General features: G+C 42.8%; 1 protein-coding gene across 1 annotated transcript in view; it reads right to left on the bottom strand.

Moving 5' to 3' along the window:
• The window catches only part of LOC408884 (transcription factor Sox-13), a 148767-nt gene extending 131318 nt beyond the window's left edge, over positions 1–17449 (bottom strand). Inside the window, exon 1 of the mRNA XM_016912656.2 lies at positions 17051–17449. Coding sequence (XP_016768145.2) covers positions 17051–17064 — 14 coding nt within the window. The 5' untranslated portion in view covers positions 17065–17449. The remainder of the gene's footprint in view (positions 1–17050) is intronic.
• Between the last annotated feature and the right edge of the window lie 6225 nt (positions 17450–23674).

Here is a 23674-nt window from a genome sequence, read left to right as displayed (position 1 = left end):
AATATCTATCCTCTAGCCTCGTGTTTATAATTTTTTTTTCACCATTTCGCAAATTTAGAGAGAAAGAGAGAGAGAGAAAAACCACGGACTCTGCTAGCAGCTACTCTCACCTCTCACGTCTCTACGCAGATATTATGCAGATTTGAATTCCGAAGAACAGTTAAAGGAATTAAAAATTGCTTGCTCGATTCAATTCTCGTTTTCGACTCCGTTCACCCCTTCCCGCCTCCCCATCCTTCCCTTTATCTTCAAAATTATCTTTTGCCTCGGGAGGAACGATCTCGAACGATCCTCGAGCCTCGCGCTTGGATCGAGAACAGAGGACGGTAGGCGTGCAGGGATCCCGCTCGCGCGACACCGCGTCGATCCGCTCGTTAAAACCGCTCGTTGTCCGGCCCGTTTTACGATTTCGATCGACTATAAAACTTATCTCGGCTTTCTATTCCATTGGTATGTATAAAGGCGGATGGACCGACTACTTTCTCGTGCCCGCATTGGATTGTCGTGAAAGCAGGACGCACTTCTTCTTGCGTACACGCGCGCGCACACCTGTACACGCGCATAGGTGTTTATTGTGTTGCCCCCCCCCGTTGTATCTTCTTAGAGTTAAAGAGACGAAGTCGGAGGGACACGTAGTCGTCCATCGATGCACGCACGACGACGTTACGCGACAACCGCGACAAAAAGTAGCCCGAGGGGGGGAGAAAAAAAGTACGGAGCAATTTATCGCTCACGATAGCGGCCTTCTGCCGGTATGTCCTTCCGTATAATGCTGCCATCTCGAAGTCGAATCTTCTCGTCTCTCTCTCTCTTTATTTCTTCTCTTTTTCTTTCGTCGTGAATTATTTTATTTCGCGACGATACATCTTCGCGAAATTCATCAGCATTTCCGAATTTCGAATTTAAACGAATCGAAATGCGTACCCTTTCTTGTTTCGCGGAATATCTTTGGAAGAACTTTTGTTTGTCATCCTTTTTCGGGATGATGATGGGAGTCGGAAAGTTTCTGAAAGTCAAGTTGGTGATTTTTAAATTTTACTCGACGGGAAAGTTTTTGTCGTGGTACGTCAGAAGAAGAAGAACTCGAGTCTTCTTTTTTTAATAAGTGGAGACACTTTGCTTCGAGCGGATGTTTAAAAACGTTCAGTTTTCACGGCGCATCTCTCTAGAAAAGCCTACGCAACCTCCAAATTTTCCTAAGAAAAACAACGTTTGTAACGTTTTTATTTATACTTATTTATACATACATATATATATTTCAAAGATTTCCAATTTTCGAAAGTTGGCGCGATGAAAATTAAACAAAATTATTCCTCCTTGTATCTCATTTCACCCTCGATAAACATCGTAAACACGAAAAAACACCGAGAAATTATCGGTTTAGAATATACTCCTCGATTAGTATCGCATTCTCCAATCCACGAGCACATTGTATATATATATATATATATATATATATATATATACGTATGTATTTATATATATATAATATATACACATCAATCGGCAGAACACGAGTTCCCAGTTTCTCGGAATTGACTCATCGGTCCTCCAGCTCGCGGCTCTGTTTGGACACGAAGTCAGCCTCGAATACATCAACGTCTCGGTACATCCGCTATATTGATTGCGAGAGAACACAGAAGATATACCTGGCATGAAAGCACGTGCGCGCGCGCGATGGCGGAGGGAGAGGAGGGGGGCGAATAGGTATAGCAGGAGGCGCGGATTCCGCTGTACCATGCAAGCGGAAGCCTACATCGTGATTATCATCATATCTCCGCTAGACATCAAAGACTTATCTTTCTCCTCTGTTCGCCTCTCTTTCTCTCCTTCTTCTCTTCCCGTGGCCTTTAACGGATCCACTCCTCTGTCTCTCTCTCTCTCTCTCTCTCTCTCTCTCCCTCTCCCTACCCGCTGTCTCTTACCACCCGCGTCTCCCTTCCGGGCTACCAACGTTTCCTCCCTCGCTCGTTCCTTCCTTCCTCCACGGCTTGCTTCTCGCCCAACGATCCCGTTCCGCGCGTGGCTTTGGGCTTCCGAGAAATGACCATTTGTAAATTACTCCGCCGCCGCCTTTCTTTGACCACGATACCCGGGGCCGGTGACGATGGAAACGCCGCCGGAAGCCAAGCCATTCTGGATGAGAGCGATGGGAGAGAGAGAGTGAGAGACGTGCTCGCATCTTTGAATTAGAACTTGCCTCTTTATTGTATAATAATAATAATAATAATAATAATAATAATAATAGGAGGAGAAGCACGAAAATTCTTGATAATTTCTTTTATTCGTGATGATATCGATAGGACACCGATGATTTCTCTTTCGTGAAGGATGGAAGGAAATCGAATATTGGGGATCAATGGACTCTGGATATTTATTAGTCGTTCTCATCGTTCAGGTTTGAAGAAGAATTATTTTGAAAATTATGGAGCGGTGTACATAAGTATACGAATTTTTCTGGAGAAATAATTAAAAAGAATTAAGAAGAGATTAGGCTGTGGGTAGGAAGACGGAGAATTTTTCATAGAGTTTTCGCGGATGGATGGAAATGGGAGAAACGAGTCCATTGTATCTGTTAGACGCGTTTCAACGTTCCTCCACCGTGTATTCTTACTATTCTTAGCCGTTTAACCAGAAGAATAACAGGGGCACGGAGGGAGAAGGAGAGAAGGAGAGGGATATTGGAAGAAGGAAGGAGAAGGAAGGATGGATGGATGGACGGACGGACGGAGCAGGAGACAAACGCATGTTGCACACTCGTTGGGGAAGCTGCTGACTTCTTTCGTTCTACGACCAACCCTCGGCCTCCCCCTCCCTGCTCCACGTCCTTGTCCCTCCTCCTCGCCCATGTTTCTCTCTTTAAGAGTCGTAACGTAAGACTAACAACACAATGGAAGCAACAGCTGCATGATAGATGGTCCCGACCGACCGATTCCATCCAACGTCCGCTCTTTCTTCGAAGTCCGCCACTTCTTTTGCTCCTGCGAACCGGTCGTTATCGTCGCGTTTATTCGCGGAAGCAACTGGGAGGAGAGGAGAGGTTTGTCCATACGATGTGGATTATTAGATGTGGATCGTGTTCACGTGGTGGAAAAGAAACTGATGATAGCGAATATTCCTTTTTTCTTTTTCTTTTTCTTTTTTTTTTTCAATTCATTTGAAGCATTTCCTTTCTTCTCCTTCCTCCTCCTCCTTTTTTCTCCCCCTTCTCTTTCTTTTACTCGTTATTACAGTCGACCGCCTTATAACGCGTCTCTCCTTTTGAAAACGTGATTACGATGGAACATTACGATTACAAAACTATTTTTATTGACATTTTTAACAATTCTCTCTTGTACAACAGTTGTAGCTCTCTCTCTGTAGATCGATCACAGTTGGAATTTAACGGGATTATTATAATTGGGAATACAATTGATACGAGCAGTTAAACACGAAATCATCGTCGGAATATACCCTTTCTTCGTCCATCATTTGTTAAAACTCTCGGCCACGCCACTCGAAGAAGAGCGGAGCGAGAGATTTGGTCCCTCGAGAGTTGGCCGCATTCCAGCTCGCTGGCATTATTGTTGGCATCATTAGACCGAGCCGCGTCTTCTAACCCTTGATCGGGGCGGCGTGATCGAGCGGAAAAGGCGAGGAACGAGCCAAGGCCGCGGCGTCGGCGGCGGACGAGCTCCCCGCTACCATTGTCATCCATTTGTTCGTACAAATCCCTGGCTATAATCATTTAATGCCCACATTCATCGCGGTCCACGACCACGGGCATTGTGCTACCGGCGTTGCATTAGCCTCTCGCACGCATGCGTGGCCGCGTTCGCCGGCCAAGGAGCTTAAGGCATTAGGGTGAGCTTCGTGCGAACCAACGCCCTCTCCCTCTCCTCCTCCCCGGTTATTCACCAGCATCGGCACCGTTCACGACTCGAAAACGATGCCTCGAATTCAGAGCGGCATTCGAAATCCTCGTGACCAATTAATCTCCGCCGCAGGAAATTTCTCCGGCCTATTGTCGCGCCCTCTTCTCCCGCGCGTGGGCGGACGACGCGCTTGAAAAATGGCCGTCCCATGGCTCCTTCTGCTCACCTTCATTTCCTCCTTCATTTCACTCCCCCTCCTCTCTTTTCATCTTCATTGTTTCTTGCAACGGATATGGAAGCGCGTGTATATACGCGTACGTACACGATTTCTAGAAGGCACGAGACGCATTTTCGAGAGAGGAGTATACGTATATGTATATATATATACAATGGTGGAGCGAGGCTGTTAGGAGGCCGATTTAACTACGGATAGCCCGTAGTAGGTCCAGATGAATGCCGCACGCACACCGAGCGTGCGAGCTGCTCTCTTCTTTGTGGCACGTTCAAAGAGTACAATGTCCATAGTCGAGGGCCAACAATGGCTGCGCGGCTGGTTAATATCAAGGTTCTTTGAAGGGTGGCAGCCGAGATCCGTGCCCCGGTGCCGGAATCCGCGATTGAAGGACTTTGACTTGGACGTATTAAGTCGGTATCTCGATATATATTTGGAGGATTTTCGTAACGTGATGGATGATTTATGTTTTTCTTTTTTTCTTTTTGGAATGGTTTATTGATTGTTATCTTTATAGACGTGTATATTGGAATATAAATTCGTTAAATCGTAAATTAAATTGCGTTGGTAAGTAAGTAAATAATGTTAAACGATTGGAGAAGTCTCTGTCGATTATTAGGAGGGATATCGATTTCCTCGGTTAGATTATTTTAAGCGGTGTATTGAATAATAATTTCGCAACGATGGTTCTCTAAGATCGATTGGGGTTTAATCTCGAGATGTATTATTGTTACGTCAAAGGTTCAATTTATTTCTGACTTATCCGCAGCTGTGCTTATTACCTACTGATGAATTATCCGCATTAAATTTAGTCCGTGTTGCCTCTATGACGTGGTATATATTTTCAGAAATAGATAGACCATATAAGACACACGGTAAAAGACGCCACCGTAAATTCTGCCTTAAACGTTATCTATTGGATCGATTAATAACGGATCGAAAATTCTGTTAGGAATCGTAATGTAATTAACGTAATTATATACAACTACTTCCAATTACTTATTATCGCGAGAAATATATTTCTATTCGATTCTCAAACGTCGCGATAAATAATATCGATTGCGTAATACGAAAAATATATAATTTATAATTGAAAGAATCCGGCAAATTAACGATCCACAGCAATTTATTCGTATAAAGAATTTTAAAGAAGATTTTTCCAAACGCGTCAAAACCCACGTAGGATAATATATCAAACGAGTAAGGAATTTTCTTACACGGCCTTTCTATCTTTCGTTTCTCGTAGATACGTTGAATAGATAAATTAATGAATGAGAATATATATATATATACACACTTCGATTTTCCTTATTGCATCTGAGAAACTTAAGTACGCCCATGCATCAACACTACAATTAAGATAACGAACCACATCACGACAGAAAATCACAGGACATTGGACAAATTACAACATCTGAAAATCTTCTCGATGATAATCTTTTTAAAAAAGAAAAAAAAAAAAAAAAAAAGGAAGAATAAAAACGCTTCCTTTCGACTTTCTTTTCGAAAACTTGCACTTCGAGTCCGAGAGATCCTTCTTCTTCTTCTTCACGAGACACACCTTCTCTAATTCGCTAATAATCGACGTATACCTGTTTAACTAACTTGCAAAACGACGGCGCGCACCACTTAGCTTCGATATCTTATCGAACAGATTGCCGGCAATTCGAGCTAAGAATTTACAACACCATCGACGTTGAAGAAATGTAAATCGTGCATAAATTCGTATCATCGATCCCTCCTCCTAGACACGTCCATTATACGAGATGTATCTTTCGAGATATTCCATCGAGGAAGGAAAAAAGTGTTAAACGATATTAACGATAAATTATAATGCAAGCAGAATTCTTCGAAAATTAATCTTAAATTCTTAAATTCGAAACTTTCTCTCCTCTTCTCTTCGACCACATCGACGCTCTTATTATACAAAAATCATACGGTTCCATGGCAGTCAGAAACTAGGAGAAGATGATTCTAGGCGATTTGCGAAACCGGGAGGCCGGGTGCGTATCGAATTGGAATAATTCGAGGATGGACTGCGAAGAAGAGGAGGCGGAGAAAGAGGGATAACCGTAGAAAGGGAGATTTCGTTCTCAGGGGAGTAGTCAAAGTAACGTCGCCCTTGTCACGATACGCCGGCATCAAACAAACTGATCCTCCCCGACGTGGCCTGTCGCATTATAGTACACCGAGCATCCTCGATTGCGATCATAGATAAGGGAAGACAAAAAGGAAATGCTCGATCGATCCTTGGAAAGATTAAGAATAGCGTCTAGGAGCGAGCATGAATCAATATATGCTTAGATTCCTAGATTTTTGGGCAAGGGAGGAGAACAAACAGAGACAAATGTTGGATTTGGATGCTTCTATTAATATAGAAGCAGGTTCATAGATTGCAATCGAGTTCTCAGATGAAGAGGAAATAATTCGATTTTTCATTGTAATCGAATTCTTAATAGACTTAATGTTTTTAATATGTTTAGAGTCTTTTTTTCGTGATAGATTTGGTGATGGTTGATTATTATTATTTTCTTTTTTGGATTACAAATTGTTATAGTATTGTGTCATTCGTGTGGAGGGAATAACGAGATAAACATGAGTTTCAATTATCGACTCGTTATCACTGCAAATTGATCGAAATGTGCGGATACTTATGAATAGTGTATTATGCACGATGATGCTCGAAGGTTGAATCATTGCATTAGCATCTCATCTTGTAAATTCAAGTTGTAATAACTGTACACTGTGAGTTGAATGCGATATTTATTTATTTATTTATTTATTTTTTTTCCTCGATGCAATTTGTTTTATTAATTGTATTGGACACATGTGTTACTTAAAAACTTAATAATGTTTTTACGCTTGATAAGCGTTTGATTATTCACGGATTATTTATTTACAGCGGAGTTGTAGCAGATAATATATTGTGATTTGAGTGGAAGCGATATTATCCTTATTATCGGATCAATTCTGATTAATTCGTGATTAAACACGAGGCTGGGCAAGATAATACATCTCGATTACGTAATTTTTCTGGTTTATCAAATAATATATAATGAGAGTAGTTGTACCTGTCGACGTTAGAGAAACGTACTGTGATGTGTACGTTTATCTTTTATTTGCCGGAGAGATAAGTATTGTAACGTTATGAGTAAATAAAATTTAATAATAAAATTAAAGAAGAAGAATGAAAATCAAGAGGAGATGCTTAAAACAATTAAAAAAATAGATAAGAAATCGAGCGAAGAATGAAGATCAGATTTATTTAGAACGAGTGTTTTATCTAAAAAAAAAAAATAAAGAAGCGATTTCCAATTTGTTAAATAAAACCGCGAAAAGTTCGTAAACAACGATCAACTATGATTAAACACTTTTCGATTCTCAACCAACCGGCATGAAATCTCATTAAAATTAATGGAATAAACCCGGTTTACACACTTTTCCGCAGCAAACCATAAAATCTCATACTTTAATTATCAAAGGTTTATCAAAAGTTTTGCGTGCCCGCAGACAGTAAGGAATAATACAGAAAAATCTAATCACCATTTGATCGAAATTAAAATGAAAAAAAAAAAACTTACATAAATCGAGGATGCATTACACGTCTAATTAAGACACGATAGCCAGATTATCTCGTTCTGCAATTTTAATCGCTTAGTTACTTACTTTAAATATATGCGATAAAACTTATAATGACGAAGAAGAAGCTACAGAGTGATACACGAATAATTGGTACTTTTTTTTAAAAAATTGTGCACCTGGAAGATAGATAATTATTGATGCAACGGTGTACTTAAACGAAATTTCTCGAAAAATAATTATCCTCTATTTTCTCCGAGTGTGAGATTTTTTCTTCATCTCGATCGAATTATTCTTATTTTTTTTCTCCTTTTGCACACTATAGATAAAGATAATCTACATCGATATCAAAAATATTTATCGAGACATCACGGAAGCGTGATTTATATTAAATTAACATTTATTAAGAGGCTTAAAAAGCGTAAATAACAATTTCACCAACTTTTTTCCCCCTCCCCTCGAAACTATTACTAGGCGAGACTCGTTATATAAATTATTAATTTTCATCACCTACTCTTCAATTTCAATTTCCAAGAATTACCATAAATAAATCAATCTTACTGTCGTTGCACACCCCTCCCATTCATTTCCATCTCTCATAACTAACCAACTCGAGCACCGTAAATTATCTTTTCCACCATCTAACTCTCCCTCCTTCGAGAAAGAAAGAAAAAAGAGAAAGAGAAAGAGAAAGAGAAATAAAAATAGAAATAAAAGGCAGACACGAGAAACCTTATCTCCCTCTCTATTCTTCCACTCCCTTGTTAAAACCGCATTCGCACTCGCGGATGGGGATCCGCCCATAACTCGTGGCCGCACAAAGCGGACGCGATCCCTTAAACGCGTCAGGTGAAATGTGTTTGGATGGCCGGTTACGGGTCGGGGATCGAGTCGTCGCGCGATATTTCGAGATTTTTAATTTCTCAAAGACTGGGCGAGCGAAACGAGGCGCGCCGGCCTTAAATTTGCGCGCCGCCGCGAAGAAGCCTCCAATTACACGCGAATTTATGAAGACCGGCCGGGTCATTAAGATCGCGAATTACGCACGATACGCTCCGCCGCTGGATTACGCGCTGGATTTCTCGACGATTTTCCGTGAGGATGGTCTCCTCCTGGTGCCGAGGACGACGACGACGACGTATTCGCGCGGTTCGATCGGTTTAATTGGATTGGCGTGATTAATCTTTGCAAGATCGCGCGTGATAATTTATTCTTCTCCCCCCCCTTTTTTTTATTTTATTTTATTCGACGTGGAAATGATCGAAGCAGGGGATAGATATTAGAGTCTTTCAAAGTTGCTCTTGTAAACTCGTTCGAAGGAAATTACTATTAGTTAGAAAAATTAAAAAATTTTCGAATAGTAGAAAGATGAGTTAGTTTATCGACAATGTTAGATCGATTTTCTAATCGATTAAACTTAGAATTAAAAAAAGAAAAGGAAGAATAATACGAACTTTTTCCTCCAATCATCAAATATCACCAGTTTAACACGTTCATCTTGATTATCAACTCTATAACGCGCCACTCGATAAAAAGCCCGAATCGTACACGCGAATCTTCTTCGCCGCATTCCCGAAACGTTCCCTCGTTCGCAACAAATCATCACCGACAATAACGATCACCGTTTCTCGACGGGGCCACCCGAAATACCACCCGTCAACTCGGGTCCAAAGACAACAACCAAGAGAGGGGGAAAGGGAAGAAAAGAGAAAAAAGAAAAAAGAAGGAAAGAAGAAAGAAAGAAAGAACGGAAAGGGGAAGAGAAAGATCGGCTATTAGCAAGTTAAACGTTAGCCCTGGTTCCTCCTAATTGACCCGCGTGTTTCGGCGGAATCAACCATTAGTGGCTGTCAAACTTTATTCCACGACAATCTTTATAATTCGCCTTATCGGCGGGAAAAGGGGGGGGGCGCTGCCCCCTTCCCCTCCCCTCCCCTCCCCTCTACCCCTCGTTCGGAATCGTAACCATTCCATTAGCACGCTAACAAAATAAACAGAGCGAGGCAAACCGGTAAATTGTACCTCTGCCTCGATCGTCCAAAGTGCTGCTTCGTACTCGTACACTGCACGTTTCGCTCTCGTCAAGTACTCCTCTTCCCCTTCCCTTTCTTCTCCATCCATCTCTCTTTCCACTCTTTTTTCTCTTCCTCTCTCCTTCTCTCTTCCTCGTTTCCTCTCCCTTTTATCCTCAGTACTGGAGAACCAGTGCCATCAGAGACAGAGAGAGAGAAAAAGCACTATCGAGGAGGGAGGGAGAGAGAGGATGACAGGTTGGCCGTGTCCTCCTCCCGAGGGAGCAGCAATTTATAAATAATTGAGCCGGTAAAAAATGAATTACGCGTCCCTGTACAATATGAGGAGTTGCTTTACAGTAAAACGAGGAGGGGATCCCGAGAGATCCACCTCCACTGCGAGAAATAAGGAAGAGAGAGAGAGGGAGAGGGTGGTGGCGTCTAGATGGACGGATAGAGACATCGTAAAGAGGAGACGAAGGAGGAAGGGAGGAGGAGGAGGAGGAGGAGGCATCAATTTTGCAATTGGAGAATTTTATGTTCGCGCGGCCGCCATATATTATGGAGGAGCCAAGCTACCGGTTTCTTGTGTTTGGCACCGGTATCCGGCTTCAATCTGTATCCGCCTACGTATCCACCTCCTTCATCCTCTGATCACTGATTTTTGGCTAATCCAATTTTTCCCTTTCACCGTTTGTTCCACCAAAGTCTTCGACTTTGTGTTTATCGCGGGGATGATTTATCGAGGGGGGATTAACAGAATTTGTAATTTGATCGCTCGGGTTATGGCGAAATCTCTCGCGAACGAAAGGAAGATATCGAAACAGTTTGTCATTCTAATATACGGATTAGCCAAAATCTTTCCGATTATGAGAGGAAAGAGTTGGTTAATCTCTGTTTACATTGCATAAATGTTTATATAAATCGTGATATTATTATTCCGAATTAAAAATTCAACGCTTGATCATTCAGCTCTTCGAGCTATTCTCGATCAATTTTTTTTTCCTCATCCGGCATAATAAAGTTGTAAGAAGTCGAAATCGACGTAACCGAGCGGATCGATCGAGATTGTATGGGGATAAAAAAAAAGAGAGAAAAAAAGAAGAAAGAGAAAAAAACTGGAGGGAAACAAGAGTTTCTTCCTTTCAGCGGTGCAACGACTTTAGAAAGTGGCATTTCACATTCACCGATGAACCGGTTTATCATAATTGGCCTGGCGGACCGCGATACGCCCGAGTCATTATACCGGATATTTTTCCAATGTTGCTGTAACCCGTTTGACACTGCGCCAAACGGTACAACACTCCGTTCCAAAGAACAAATTATCTAACGATCATGCGCATTCTGTCACGCTAACGAACGCACTGCCAATGGAAAAAAAAAAAAAAAATGAAGGGAAAAATAAGTAACAAAGATATATAATAAATTCTAAACCGGGTCAATCTTGAAATAAACGACGAGAAAAAGTTAACAACGAATGTTAAGAAAGAAGCAAGCTAAAAAAGAATTAAGAATTCCAATTAGATTATATCCTCAGAAAAGAAAAAAGTGAAAGGATTAGAAAAATGCGAATCAAACGAAAAAAAAAAAAAATGAAAAATCGTTTAAAAAAGGCGATTCAACGAGAAGGAATATAAAGAAAAAAAAAAAAAAGAAAAGTGGAAAAGAAATCGTGAAGCTGGCGTTCTTGGAAATTAAGAGAACAAATATTGTGGAAGCGAGGACGGATAAAAGGGAGAGTAATACGACGCACTTCAGAAGATAAAGTCGGTAATGCTTTTGGTTTTCACGCAAACATCATTTTAATCCCCGTTTCGGCGGTGGAGCCGGAGCTTGGGAATGGGTATGGAGGGGTGGACGCGTTCGACCCAGACGGGGATGGAAGATCGAGCGAAACGAAGGGGCAGAGAGCGAACAAGGAGGGAGGGTGTAGGAACGGGACGGAGCAACGAGGCGCAGGGGTGGCTCGAGTTGAACCGAAGCGAGTAATCAGGGAGACATTATTTTCCCTTTGAGACCCGCCGTATTTTAATACGAAGGAAAACGTATAATCCGCTTGTACAATTTCGAGCCACCGAATTTCGACTCCCCGTTCCTTGTTGCCCCGTTCCATCAATCGAGTCGTCGATCGAGTCGTCCTTCTCCTCTCGTCGCCGCGTCCTCGATGGAAATCGAAGGGTGCCGATATCTCCCTCTCCCTCTCCAATATCCTCCCCCGTCGAAATTCCTGCAAATATCCGCGAAACAAAAGGCGCCGATTCGACGAGAGGGCCGTCGATATATTTATCCACCTTTCTTCGGATCACTCCTCGCTTCTCTCGATCGGAGGAGGACCGGTTTCATATCCGGCGAAATTCGCTAATGACGCAATTATATCGCTTTCGCGGGAACGTTGAACCGTCCTAATTCGGCTTGAACCGTTAAAGAATTTTGTCTCCGCTACGAATTCTTATTTTATATCCGTCGTCCCATTATACGGTTCGGGCAAAAACCGAGAAAATAAAAGAGGAGTAAGAAGAAGAAGAAGAAGAAGAAGAAGAAGAAGAAGAAGAAAAAAGGAACGCTTATAATACCGGTGTCGCGCGCTTTATACACACACACACACACGCGTGCACGCGTGTATATAGTGGTCCCCTCGTTCTTTCTCTCTCTCTCTTCCCCTCCCCCTCCCTCCCCTGGGTTCGCTCATCGTCCAGAGAATAACATTCGCACTTTACGATTATGCCTGCCTACTTTTTTTGTCAACCAAGCCTGGCTGCTCGGTGTCAACGACAGATTCACGATCGGCTCTCGACTCTCGCACACAACCGCGAGAGCCTACTACCAGGGAGGGGGGGCAGCATTCAACGGCCGGCGAGTTCCACATAAATCGAGATCCTTGAATTAAATAGGCAAGCTTTTAGCATCCGTAGAATCCCGCCGTTTTAATCCTCCGGGGCCGAGGATCTCTAGGTAATCCGCGGTTATTCGACCGGAGGCGGTAGCGCTATTGGCGTGGCGCGCGCATACGTGTCCTTATGACGAATAAATTAGGCTCTCCGCCTCTCCATTGTCCGCTTCCCGGTGTACGAGGTTTTTATGATCGGCTCGATGAAATTTTAAAATTGCTGGATTTGTTTATGAACTTTTTTCCTTTCTTTCTTTTTTTGGAATTGGGCAGGGTTTCGGTGGGAAGATATCGGCAAAGTATATCGTGAGGCGTGGTGTTGTACGAAGTTAGAGAAATCGGATATCGAAAAATTTTAAACTTCTCGACGCGTATAAAGGGGAAAGTATTTGGTTGAATTTACGTATATATTTATTTTTTTTCTCGTGAATGAAATTACACCCAACTATGCGATAAATCATCGGTACTTGATTATTGTGGAATTACTCGAATACTTGTGGAAGTTGCCGTGCCATTGAATTAATCCTATACTCGAAGATGCGTCGATCAAAATTCTTGAAATTTGAAATTTTTATTTCAATTCTCTTTATTTTGAGATAATTACACGTCTGCGAGATTACGCAAAAGTAATAAAGTTTTTTGGAATTCGTTGGAAAAAGTCAATCAACAGTCGAATCAGCGTTAATTGTTCGCGAATAAACATTCGTTGATTTTTACAATGATAAATATTCATGAACTCGCTTGCATTTTGCGATTATTCTTCTATTACGCAATTTTTGCAAAGGATAATATAAAACGAACGCGATGTATTTCAAAATGTACACACATATTGTTAGAAGAAAATTCATAAATGTGGCGACAAATATTTATCAAATGTTTGCGCTATTTATCTGTTACAAGCGCGCTTATAAGGATGCTTTATGTAATATTTTAAAAGTTGTAGCTTGTTTTTTCCTACGATTTGAAAAAATATTCCAGAGACAAAGAGCGAATTGTTCAAAGAATATTTATAGAACTGTAAATATATTTCTTTCATAACTACATTTAAAAGTTTTTAGAACGGAAAAAAAAAAAGTTTCTCGGAACGAACGTATTTATATACTTCACAATATAAATACAAATATTATACCAAGATCCTTCCACAGATTCGACGAGATAATTCAATATTCACGGAAAACAAACGCGCCAAAGTTTACCAAAATTAACAACTACGCATCAACAGACCAATTATACCTTCAACGGCGCGAAGAATCACATCGAAGATCCCCCCAAGATCCAACGCTCGATCGACGAAATCTCGATGTTCAATATTGGAAAGCACAAAGGCTCTAAGGGATCCCGTCGCGTCTCTCTGTCGGCTCTCCCCTTGCGTTCGAAAAAGCGTGAGGAAAAATATAGAATCGTCCAAAAATAATCCTTCGAAACGACGATGCTTCGAACGAAAGATGAAATACGCGTCGTGGCCAAGCATAATAGAAACCTGCCTCTATTCTTTTTCTCCGCGATCCTCGTATTTCATCCGATATTTTTGAAATACCGTTCTCGCGACTGTGACCGGATGTCGTAGTGACGTACCGACAAAAGCGCGCACCCTTTCTCTCTCTCTCTCTCTCTCTTTCTATTTCTCCACGCTTCTTTCACGATCCTCAATTTTCTGGAATAGTAGGGAGCATCGCGCTTTATTTACGAGTTGCAGTCCGTTTCGGAGGTAAATTCTTGATACGAGGTTTTCTTTTCTCGAGCAGAAATCTCGGGATAGATAGACGATACAAGCCGGGTTTACGATCGTGGTTTATTCTCGAAAATGCGGATCCTATACGACACTCGTTCATCATTCGCAGTTTCTTGCTTCCTCGAACGCGTCTCTTTCTTATCTAGTTGTTATTAATAATCTTGTTATTGTCGATGATACATAGAATGTTAGAGGAATATGAAAAAAGAAAATACTCGAGTTTTTGCGATTGTCAAAGATTGAAAAAGATTTGTTTTTCTCAAGGCGTCTTTGTGTTTTGAAAATAATAACATAATTGGATTCAAACTTTTATATATCGTAACTCTAATATCTCAAAAGTATCAGTGACAGACAGAGGAGATTAAAAGTACACGGATCTTTTTAATTCTCGATCGCGAATCGTATCTCTCTACAAAATTAACTTTAAAAAACTTTCATCTCATTTTCCAATTCTTCTTCTCGACTTGCTCCCCGAATTGAACCGTTCCTTCGAGCTAAACCGACAATTACATTCACAATTATACCTACGAATCTGGTTATTTTCAATAAAAGAAAAGAAAAACGACAAGCAAGATATTAAAAATTCTCTTCGAATTTGGTGGGAATCGAACGGCGCGTTCGAGCTCCGCTCTCGAAAAACTCGACGGGGCGCGGGTCGGGCAACGGGAACCGGTAACCGGTCGCGGAACATCGTTCGATTGTTTGCGCAAAGATAAGATTAAGGGGCCTCGAGCCTCTTTTTCCCACCGTCGAAAATCGCCGTGGAACGCGTCTCTCGCGCGGGGGCATTTTATCGGGTTACGATACGGCGATTTTATTGACAGAGGGGCGGAGGACGTGGAGAGCACTTATTATTTGCACGCTGCCTCCTCTCTCTCTCTCTCTTGGCGACGTAGCAAATATCTTTTACAACACAACTCGCTCGATTCGAGACGATTCGAGAGAGATCCCTTCTCTTGCGGTTACATCACATTGTGGCGTCGCGTACGTTCCTCCACTTCCGGTAGGGTGGGGCCTCTAGCGCTAGCACCGCTCGAATTGAAAGGGCAAACAAGCCATATGGATTTCTTGTTTCTCTCTTTCTCTTTTTTTTTCTTGTCTTGTAAAAACTTCGACACAGAATATTCCTTCTGGTAGAGGCAAATAAAAAAAGAAAAAAAGAAAGAAGAAGAAAACGGAGACGCTAATAGAGTCACGAGTCTGAAGAAGTCTCATCTCGCAGTTTCGGGAACCGGAATTCGCGGATTACGCGGATTTCGTCATGGCGGCGATATGAGTCGAGGGATACTATTCTCGAAGATTTGGAAAAGGGTTCGTCTCTTATTTGGATATATATATAGTGATGTAATATTTAGATTTTTTTTTTGTGTACGTGTGTGTGTCGATATATAGATATTAGTAGTCGGGAATACCGATGAGTCGCGCGATTTTTGATTTCGAAGGTTGGCGTGCAATTATCTTGCAGATGTTTGCTTTCGTTCCGAGGACACATAATCCTCGGAAAAGTTCGCGAGATTAGGACGGCCGTGTAAATATTGGAGTTTTGTGATCTTGGAATTTCGAATCTCTTTTTTTTTTTCTTTCCTCGGCAAAAGGGTAACGTTATAATCTCGATTTGAAATTTTTTATTCAAATTGTTGCACGACTCATATCGATAACACTCGATTAGATTGGATTTTTGTTAAAAAAATTTCGATGTAATAGAGACATGAATGAATGGTCATTTGTTTTAGATTGTAATGGTTGTTTTTCTCTTATAATATATCTATACTGAATATTGATTATTGATTAATAATGCCGTTCGCTTATTACATATTTACTTATGCCCGACAAAGTGATGATTTGCTTGCTGTCCCGTGATTATAATATGCATGAAAAATGCGCGTGCAAATACTGATGCAAAAATTAGTTTGATTAATGTTAAAAACCAATTTACGTTACGCGATAAAAAAAAAGAAGAAAATAGCAGCGGAACATTAAAAAAGAGCGGAAATTGTGGAAAAGAGGATAACGCAATGAAAGGACTACAATGAAACAGGCAAGAAAATATTTTTTGTAATTCACCTTAAAGGAAGAAACTCTAGAGAGAAGAAAATCACTTTAGAGACAAAGAAAAAAATAATTAACCAATTGCTTTCTACAATCGTGATTTTGATCTTTCGAAGATTTTCATTTCGATGAGTCGAAAGAAAAGAACAAATTCTACAAAAGGAAACGGAAATCAATCAACCAGCACCAAAGCAGAAAAGCAAAACGGCAAAGCGTTAGAGGAACAAAATCACGTTATTCCCATCGATTCCTCGGGCAGACACGAGTCACCGGTTCGGGGAACACGTAAATCGTGGCCGTAGCTGAGATAATTCCTCCCCTCCCCCTTTCCTAACCGACGAATCTTGCCTCGCGTAATTCGATTCCCTTTTACGCAATTTCGTCGAATCGCGGTTTTCCACTCCAACTTAACGGGTGTCCAAACGGGTTGAGGATCGGCCCCCTCGAAAAATCTCGAATCTTCTCCGAAGCGGGGCAAACCGTTTGTAAACTGATCTCCTTCTCCTGCTGCTCGTTGATGGAGAGCAATCCGGGATCGAGATCGAGGAAACAACGACAAAACGCGACGCGGTCGCAATTAATGGGGAGAGAAGTTATCCCAAGCACGGCCGCGATCCAGTTTCCCTTGGCGGCGATCCATCCTCGTAGCTGCAACACTCCCGCGCGATTCGATTCGAAACGATCGGCCGATCTCTGTGTACGTACCCGATCAGATCCATGAGGACGATGCTCGTTCCCCTGCTGCAGGAACGTAGGCGAAAGGTTCGTTTGCCCCTACCCAATCCACACGGATCCCTCGATCGACGATTCTACACTCTCTCTCTTCGACGACGTCTTCCGTGATGCGTACACAAACGCGCAAAGTATCACAAACTCGGTCGAAAAGCACTGTTTACGCGCGTGTCCATCCGAGAGACGCGATGTGAGGTGGCGACGAGGAAGAAGAATGGAGGGAGGGGGGAGGGAGAGGGGATCGAGGAGATCGATCGAGACGAGTTTTCACCGAGCCACCCCGTATATCGCATGGGAAAATAAATCTTGCGGACACTCACCGGGAGGGAGACTGGACACTGGACGCTGTCACCGGACACGGGTTGCAGCGACTGCAACAGATCGCGTGCGTGAAAGAGAGGACGGCTATCAATGGTTGCATTATACAATACCGGGGGGGAGGGAGAGGGAGAGGGAGGGGAGAGGGAGCTGGTGTGTGCGTGAGTAAATGTAAACGTGAGCGGAGAGACGCGAACGCGAAGGGTCCACACCACCTCGAGGAGCGAATCGAGGAACCAAGGAACGAAGCCCTTGATGTATATATATATATATCTCCTTCCTCGAAGAAAAGAGAGAGGATCTGGGCCGCGCGTGGAAGCGTACGACGTGTATGCGCGTTACGAAAAACGACGAAACCGCGCGCTTACGACGAGAAGAGGTTGCTGCATGCCTGCGGTGCGCGCTCCACCCTGTTTCCTCCATAGGTTTACTTTTCGACAAGCGTTTCGCCGATTAGATATCGCGACGCTTTTGCAAACAGCCGAGCCGTGCACCGCGCGATGGACACTTCGATTATTCCCTCTTCCCCGTCCCCCCACTATCTCCCTCTCCCTTTAACAACCTCTCGCGCTCGCCCTCTCGTTTCCACCACTCGTTTCCAATACGCGCATTCTTTCATTCCCACCTGATTCCATCATCCGGCTCTCTCTCTCTTTTACTTTTTTTCTTACTTCTTTTTCTTTTTTTTCATCTCCTCTCCTTCCCTCCTTCCTCCTCCTTTCTCTTGTACTCGAGCGCGTCTCGGCTCGACCGGACCGACCTGTTGTTCACGTGTGCGCGCAATAACTATATCCAACCGCGCTTTTTTTGCCACGAGCCGCGTTCTTACCAGCTCGCTCGAGGAGGAAATGAATTGAGTTATTGTAAAATCGTGCCCCGGCTGTAATTGCAAGCGCGTGCCCGGACCCGCGACCCGCGACCGAGTTTTTCTTTCGATCGAGGATCCGTGATCCACTTTGTAACTTTGAACCGTATTTCGTTCATTTTAAGGAAGAATGGAGAATTTCCGATTGGAAATAATTCTTTTATATCTCGGGTGGAAAACTTTTGGAGTTTTGTTATTGCATTTATCCTTTTGATAAGTTGAGTTACTGTTGTGAGATACTCGTTTTCCCTTCCTTTATCGCTAGCTATTTCGAAACTTTATAAAGATTGCTTGCATAGGACTGTTGTGCCAATCTCCTCCATTGTATTATTCTATTGAGAACGATGGAAATAGGCTCAAGGTGGTTCAAATTATTGTGCGAATACGTGAATTTTACGCGGTGAAATGGAGGAATATAGGTATTGTTGATCGCGACTCGGATCTGGATCCAAGTTGTGCATAATTGTGGCGGATAATCGAAACGGGGCGGTACCGTTTCGCTTTGTCGCGGAAACGCGACCTCGACCTCGTGAAATCGTGCTAGATGTCAGGTAAAGAATTAAGTATTGTAGGAGAAACGTGACTTTAATTTCCAAAGCGAAAATTGGACGTAGATGTAATATTCGACATTTGGAAGAATCGAAGCCAATTAATTCCAAAGATTCTCTGATTCGAATTAGATAATTTTATCGAATCTAAAATTGTAAATCGTTGACCTGATGAAATTCCATCTTTTCGATCATCGATCGAGAGAATTTTTGTGAAAAGAAGGATGAAAGACAATTTCGCGAATGAGAGAGAAAAAAATTTTGCCACGTTCATTATATTGTTTTACGTGTCGATTATTATAATTTTTTTCACAGACGGATCAAAGTGAAATTTGAAAAAAATCCGGATCGGATTCGACGAGGTTTGAGGGAGGTCGAGGGACGCGTTTCGCGCCTTTGGAAAGTGAATAGGGCGCTGGGCACCCCCCCAGACGCAGTCACGTCCTGAATGGACGAGGGCAATAAGGCAGGTTGGTAGTGCTCGACTCACCGGCTTCGAATCTCCTTCCAGCTGATCGGCTTTATGGCCGTGACGACGACCCCATCCACCGTCGAACAATCACGGCGAACATCAGGAAGCACACCGTTCTGCGTACAAGAAAATCGTTTTGTAATAATAATAATAATTATAATTAATAACAATAATTATTCACGAAAAGTTTAAAGTTTTAAATAAGCGAATATCGAAAAATTCTCATTATAATACGCACACGAATATATAATAACTTTCGATCGAATTTAATCTATAGATTTTAATTTTTGTTTGTCGAAGTGATTTAGCACCGATTATATATATCATCCTTGAAACAAGTGATATCTTTGGAGGATTGATAAGAGAGTTATCGAAGAAAGGATATCTTGTTGCAAATCAAACACGAATAGTAAGTTGATTTAGTTGGTGTACCATGTTCCATTCATGTTATTTTAATCGAGTCACCTAGAAAAAATCATTACATCCATTTATATTAATATACCTGCTTCCAGAGATTCCTTTCACTTTTGTGCACAAAACATGTCGCTTGATTCATCGATATTTACACGCAACGAAACAAAAAACTTTTTCAGAGATCAATCTTAAAACTTAATCAATAAACTTAAAAGAAAAATAATCATAAAGAAACGACTCGTAAATTCATGAAAATCACCCCCGCCAAATCGAACTGAATCCTTCCTTCCTTCCTCACTCTCCCCAAACATCTTCCCCCTTTAAACAACTCCAACGTCACCGTAGGCCTCCATTATCCCCTCCTCCTCCTCCTCCTCGATAATTGATAACGCGGCGACACAGCGGCAGCCATGGAAGGATTTGCACGGAGGTCGAGGGAGTCGCGACCGACAGATACGAAGGATCCTTGCTCGAAGACAAAGGACGATGATTCAGAAGGAAGGGGAGGGGAGAAGTACCTGGTAGATGACACGAGATTCCACGAGAAGGTGGGCACTACGTCACTGTCCCTCTCTCTCTCTCTCTCTCTCGCTCCGCCACCGTGGCCGCCGCGACGAGAGGCGGGTTTTCGTCCCCGAGACGACCGGCATTCCTCCCGCCGCGTGGAATCCGGCGATGTTAAATGAACCGTGCGCGAGGAAATATAATGTCCTCTAAACATTCTTCCCCCGTTCTTCCCTAATTTACGGCCGGCCGAAATCACGAATGGATACGAGACGCCGAGGAGACTGATCGGGGTGGAAGAGCGCGGTGACGAGAACGGGAACTCGTTCCTCGGGAGGAGAGAGAAAGAGAGAGGAGGAGCAGGTGCGACATTGTGTCGGGGAGGAGAGATTCTTCTTCGTTTCTCGTTCGTTAAGGGACGTTAACGAGCGAGACTAGAGGCGCGAGGATGGAAATGAATGAGTCGTGAGTGGACGGCCGATTGTTGCGGAGATGCGGTGGAAAAAAATGGAAAAAATGGAGAAGGAGATTTCTTTCGACTGACAAAAAAGTGTCGATTCGATGTGCGACGATTAATGAAACGAGGAAGAAGAGATGAATTTATTACGTCAGTTTATCAATGTTAATTAAGTTTTCGACTGGCTTCGCGAATCTTAATTGTTTAACCACGAGCTCAATTTTCTTCCCGTATTTAAAATCGTTTAAAATGTCTCTAGATATCTTATTTTTCATTTGCATATTCAACAATTTGGTCAATTTAATTCTCAAGTATTAGAGAAATATATATTTTCGTAGAAAAGTGTAATATTCGACGTGAGAAAAATTTGGTAGCGATCAAAGACTACTATTAAAAGATAAATTAATCCATTATTGAACATGCAAACTTTGCAACGAGATACGAGATGCAGGTACGAAATTTCTAGCGGATCGTTCCCATCCTCTCGAGGATGCTGATTCGCCCTATTAAAAGAACAGCCGATCAATTCGCAACCTGTGGGCGTTCCTGGGCAGCTAGCAGGGAGCCGCAAAGTCGTTAAGTAGCCACCTCGGACTTTGAAATAAGGAGATGATGGATCATTAGCCTTGAGGATGTAACTTGTAGCTAGCGAGCAGCATCCTATACGATTTGTCGAAAAACGAACAGGCGAATTTGGCCAAGCGAATCGAACGCGATGAACGAACACGCGATCGGCTTCTTCGTCGATAAATCTTATCTGTAACTTTACGATTACATTCTGATAAACTTTCTACTTTATTCTCAACAGAGATAAACATGTAGCTTTTCGATCACTCGTGGGAACGGGTGTAGGGTAGAGATTAATCAAACAAGAATCACGATAGTACCAATTTTTTTTTCTTTCTCTATCGATTATCATCGTTATAGAAATCCACTCGAATACCATGGAAATCATAGTGAGACGCTTCTAACATCAGTTCATCCAGTGAAACAAACAATATTATTATTTACGTGTAATATAATATATTACGCATCTCTCCTCGAAATCGTTTCGAAATTCTAACTCTACTTTCGTCTCGACCTCTAACGTAACATAATATTCAAGCCTCGATTAAGACGCCTCGATTATACAAACGCGCGCTTCCATGCAAGAACACCGCGTCGGACCGCGAACAATTCTAACGATCCTATCCGAGGAATGCGATTCCGTGTTAACCGCGTTAATAGAGCGGTCGATAAATTCGTTCGATCGAGGGAGGGAGGGAGGGAGGGAGGGAGCGCGACGGTAGGCTTCCGCCGGTAGCGGAAAGGCGGCACGAGGCGTTAAACAGCCACTTTCGAGTTGCGAGGAAAGTGATGTTCGGGCATTAACTCCCGAGCAACACCTGAACGTTGTATAGTTAAGTCAGTGTTGGCGAGCGTTAGCCACGCATACCGTGGCCCCCCAATGGGGGGGAAAAATGGAGAAACTCGGCTTGTATTACGTTGCAACTCGTCGAACGGAGAAGTCGCCCGGCGGTAATGGCGGTGCGCGTTCGAGGCGAATGCATCGAATAACGATAATGCATCCGCCTTCTCTTCGTTTCTTCTTACCACCACCACCACGCGAAGCGCGCGTCCCGTAAGGCGAATCTTATTTCCTGATAAATGTAACGTTCGCGCCATTACCAGCAGGAAGAATCATATTTTCTGGCCATATTTCATGGAGGCAGCCGCAGTTTTTCTGAGCCGATTGCACTCCGGGCAATCGTATCTGGCCGGCATTCGAGTTGTAACAAGAAGGAAGTTGTAATAACGTTTAGCGTAATGGCGCGTCGAAATCGGCCGGTTATCCGTTCCTTTCTTATTACGTACGGAGAATTCGCGGGGAGACGGGGTTGAACCTTGAACCGTTGCGGTTTCAGAAGAAGAAGCGTGTATTCGAATACACGCCTGTCTATATTCGCCTGTCTTATTTATACATACGTTTAATTATCATTGTATCTCGTTGTTCGTTCAACCGAGTGTCTCTTCGTTTTTCAAGTTTCTTCGTTCGATTCGAAATAGAAGCAAAATTACGAAGCGAGGAGTAGATGAACGATCCGGCGTATGATTAAGAAAATCTATTTAAGGAGGCGTTTTAACAACGTCATCAATTATTCGAGCGCACACAAAGGCTAGACTCGTCTCTGGAATCGAGATACATCTTGAACAAATCCCCTTTTGATCCGCAACGATGAAAAGACCATTCTCAGGTCTATTCAGATTTTCCAGAAAGCACTCGGGTCCCCGCGAGTTTCCGCTATATTGCATTAATATGCTAATAAGGCGTGGGCGTTCTTAAGAAATAAGGAAGCGCGCGTGGACAATCTAGCCGGCCAACCATTTTTGGTGCACAAGAGCAAGAAGACCGGTCCCTTCCCTTCGCGCGATCAAAGCAGCATTCTTTTCTTCTCCTCTCTTTTCTTTCTTTTTTTTTTTTCTTTCACCTCAGTCGTGTTATTTTCCCTTCACCAATGAACGAGAGCGAAACGGTTATCAGCGGAAACGGTCGTTACCGGTGTCCAGATGGCCAGTTGATAACGAAAACGGCGGGACAAAGCGCCATTATTTACTTACGGCGAACAGATTGGGCCGTAGGTGAAGAATTCAGGTGTGCTCCGATTTCTAGACATCGCGAGGAACACACGCGTGGCAATTTATAGCATCATTGTTACGCCTATTGTAGTCGGCACGGGCGTGGGCGAGAACGCGAGATGGTGACATTACGCTTCGGCCCGCGAAAACTCCTGTGTTTCCTGCGGGCCGAACCTCCTTATTCCAGCCCCATGCATCACGGCTTGATAGCCGTGGAACAACCTCGTTTCCATCCTGTTACATTTGCCGGAGGTGTACGTACGTGTAACGCGTATGTATGCGCGTGACAACGCACTTACCACCACCGATACTCCTCTTCTCCGAAATTATCCAGCGATCTCGCCTCGAAGAAATTAAAGAAGAAACTCGGGCGTGCGATCCGCTATATCGAATGCACGTTACG

This window comes from Apis mellifera, linkage group LG6 (genome assembly GCF_003254395.2).
Source record: "Apis mellifera strain DH4 linkage group LG6, Amel_HAv3.1, whole genome shotgun sequence".
Classification (NCBI taxonomy): Eukaryota; Metazoa; Arthropoda; class Insecta; order Hymenoptera; family Apidae; genus Apis; species Apis mellifera.
Note: the sequence above shows the minus strand (reverse complement) of the source record. Positions and strands in the feature narration are given on the sequence as shown.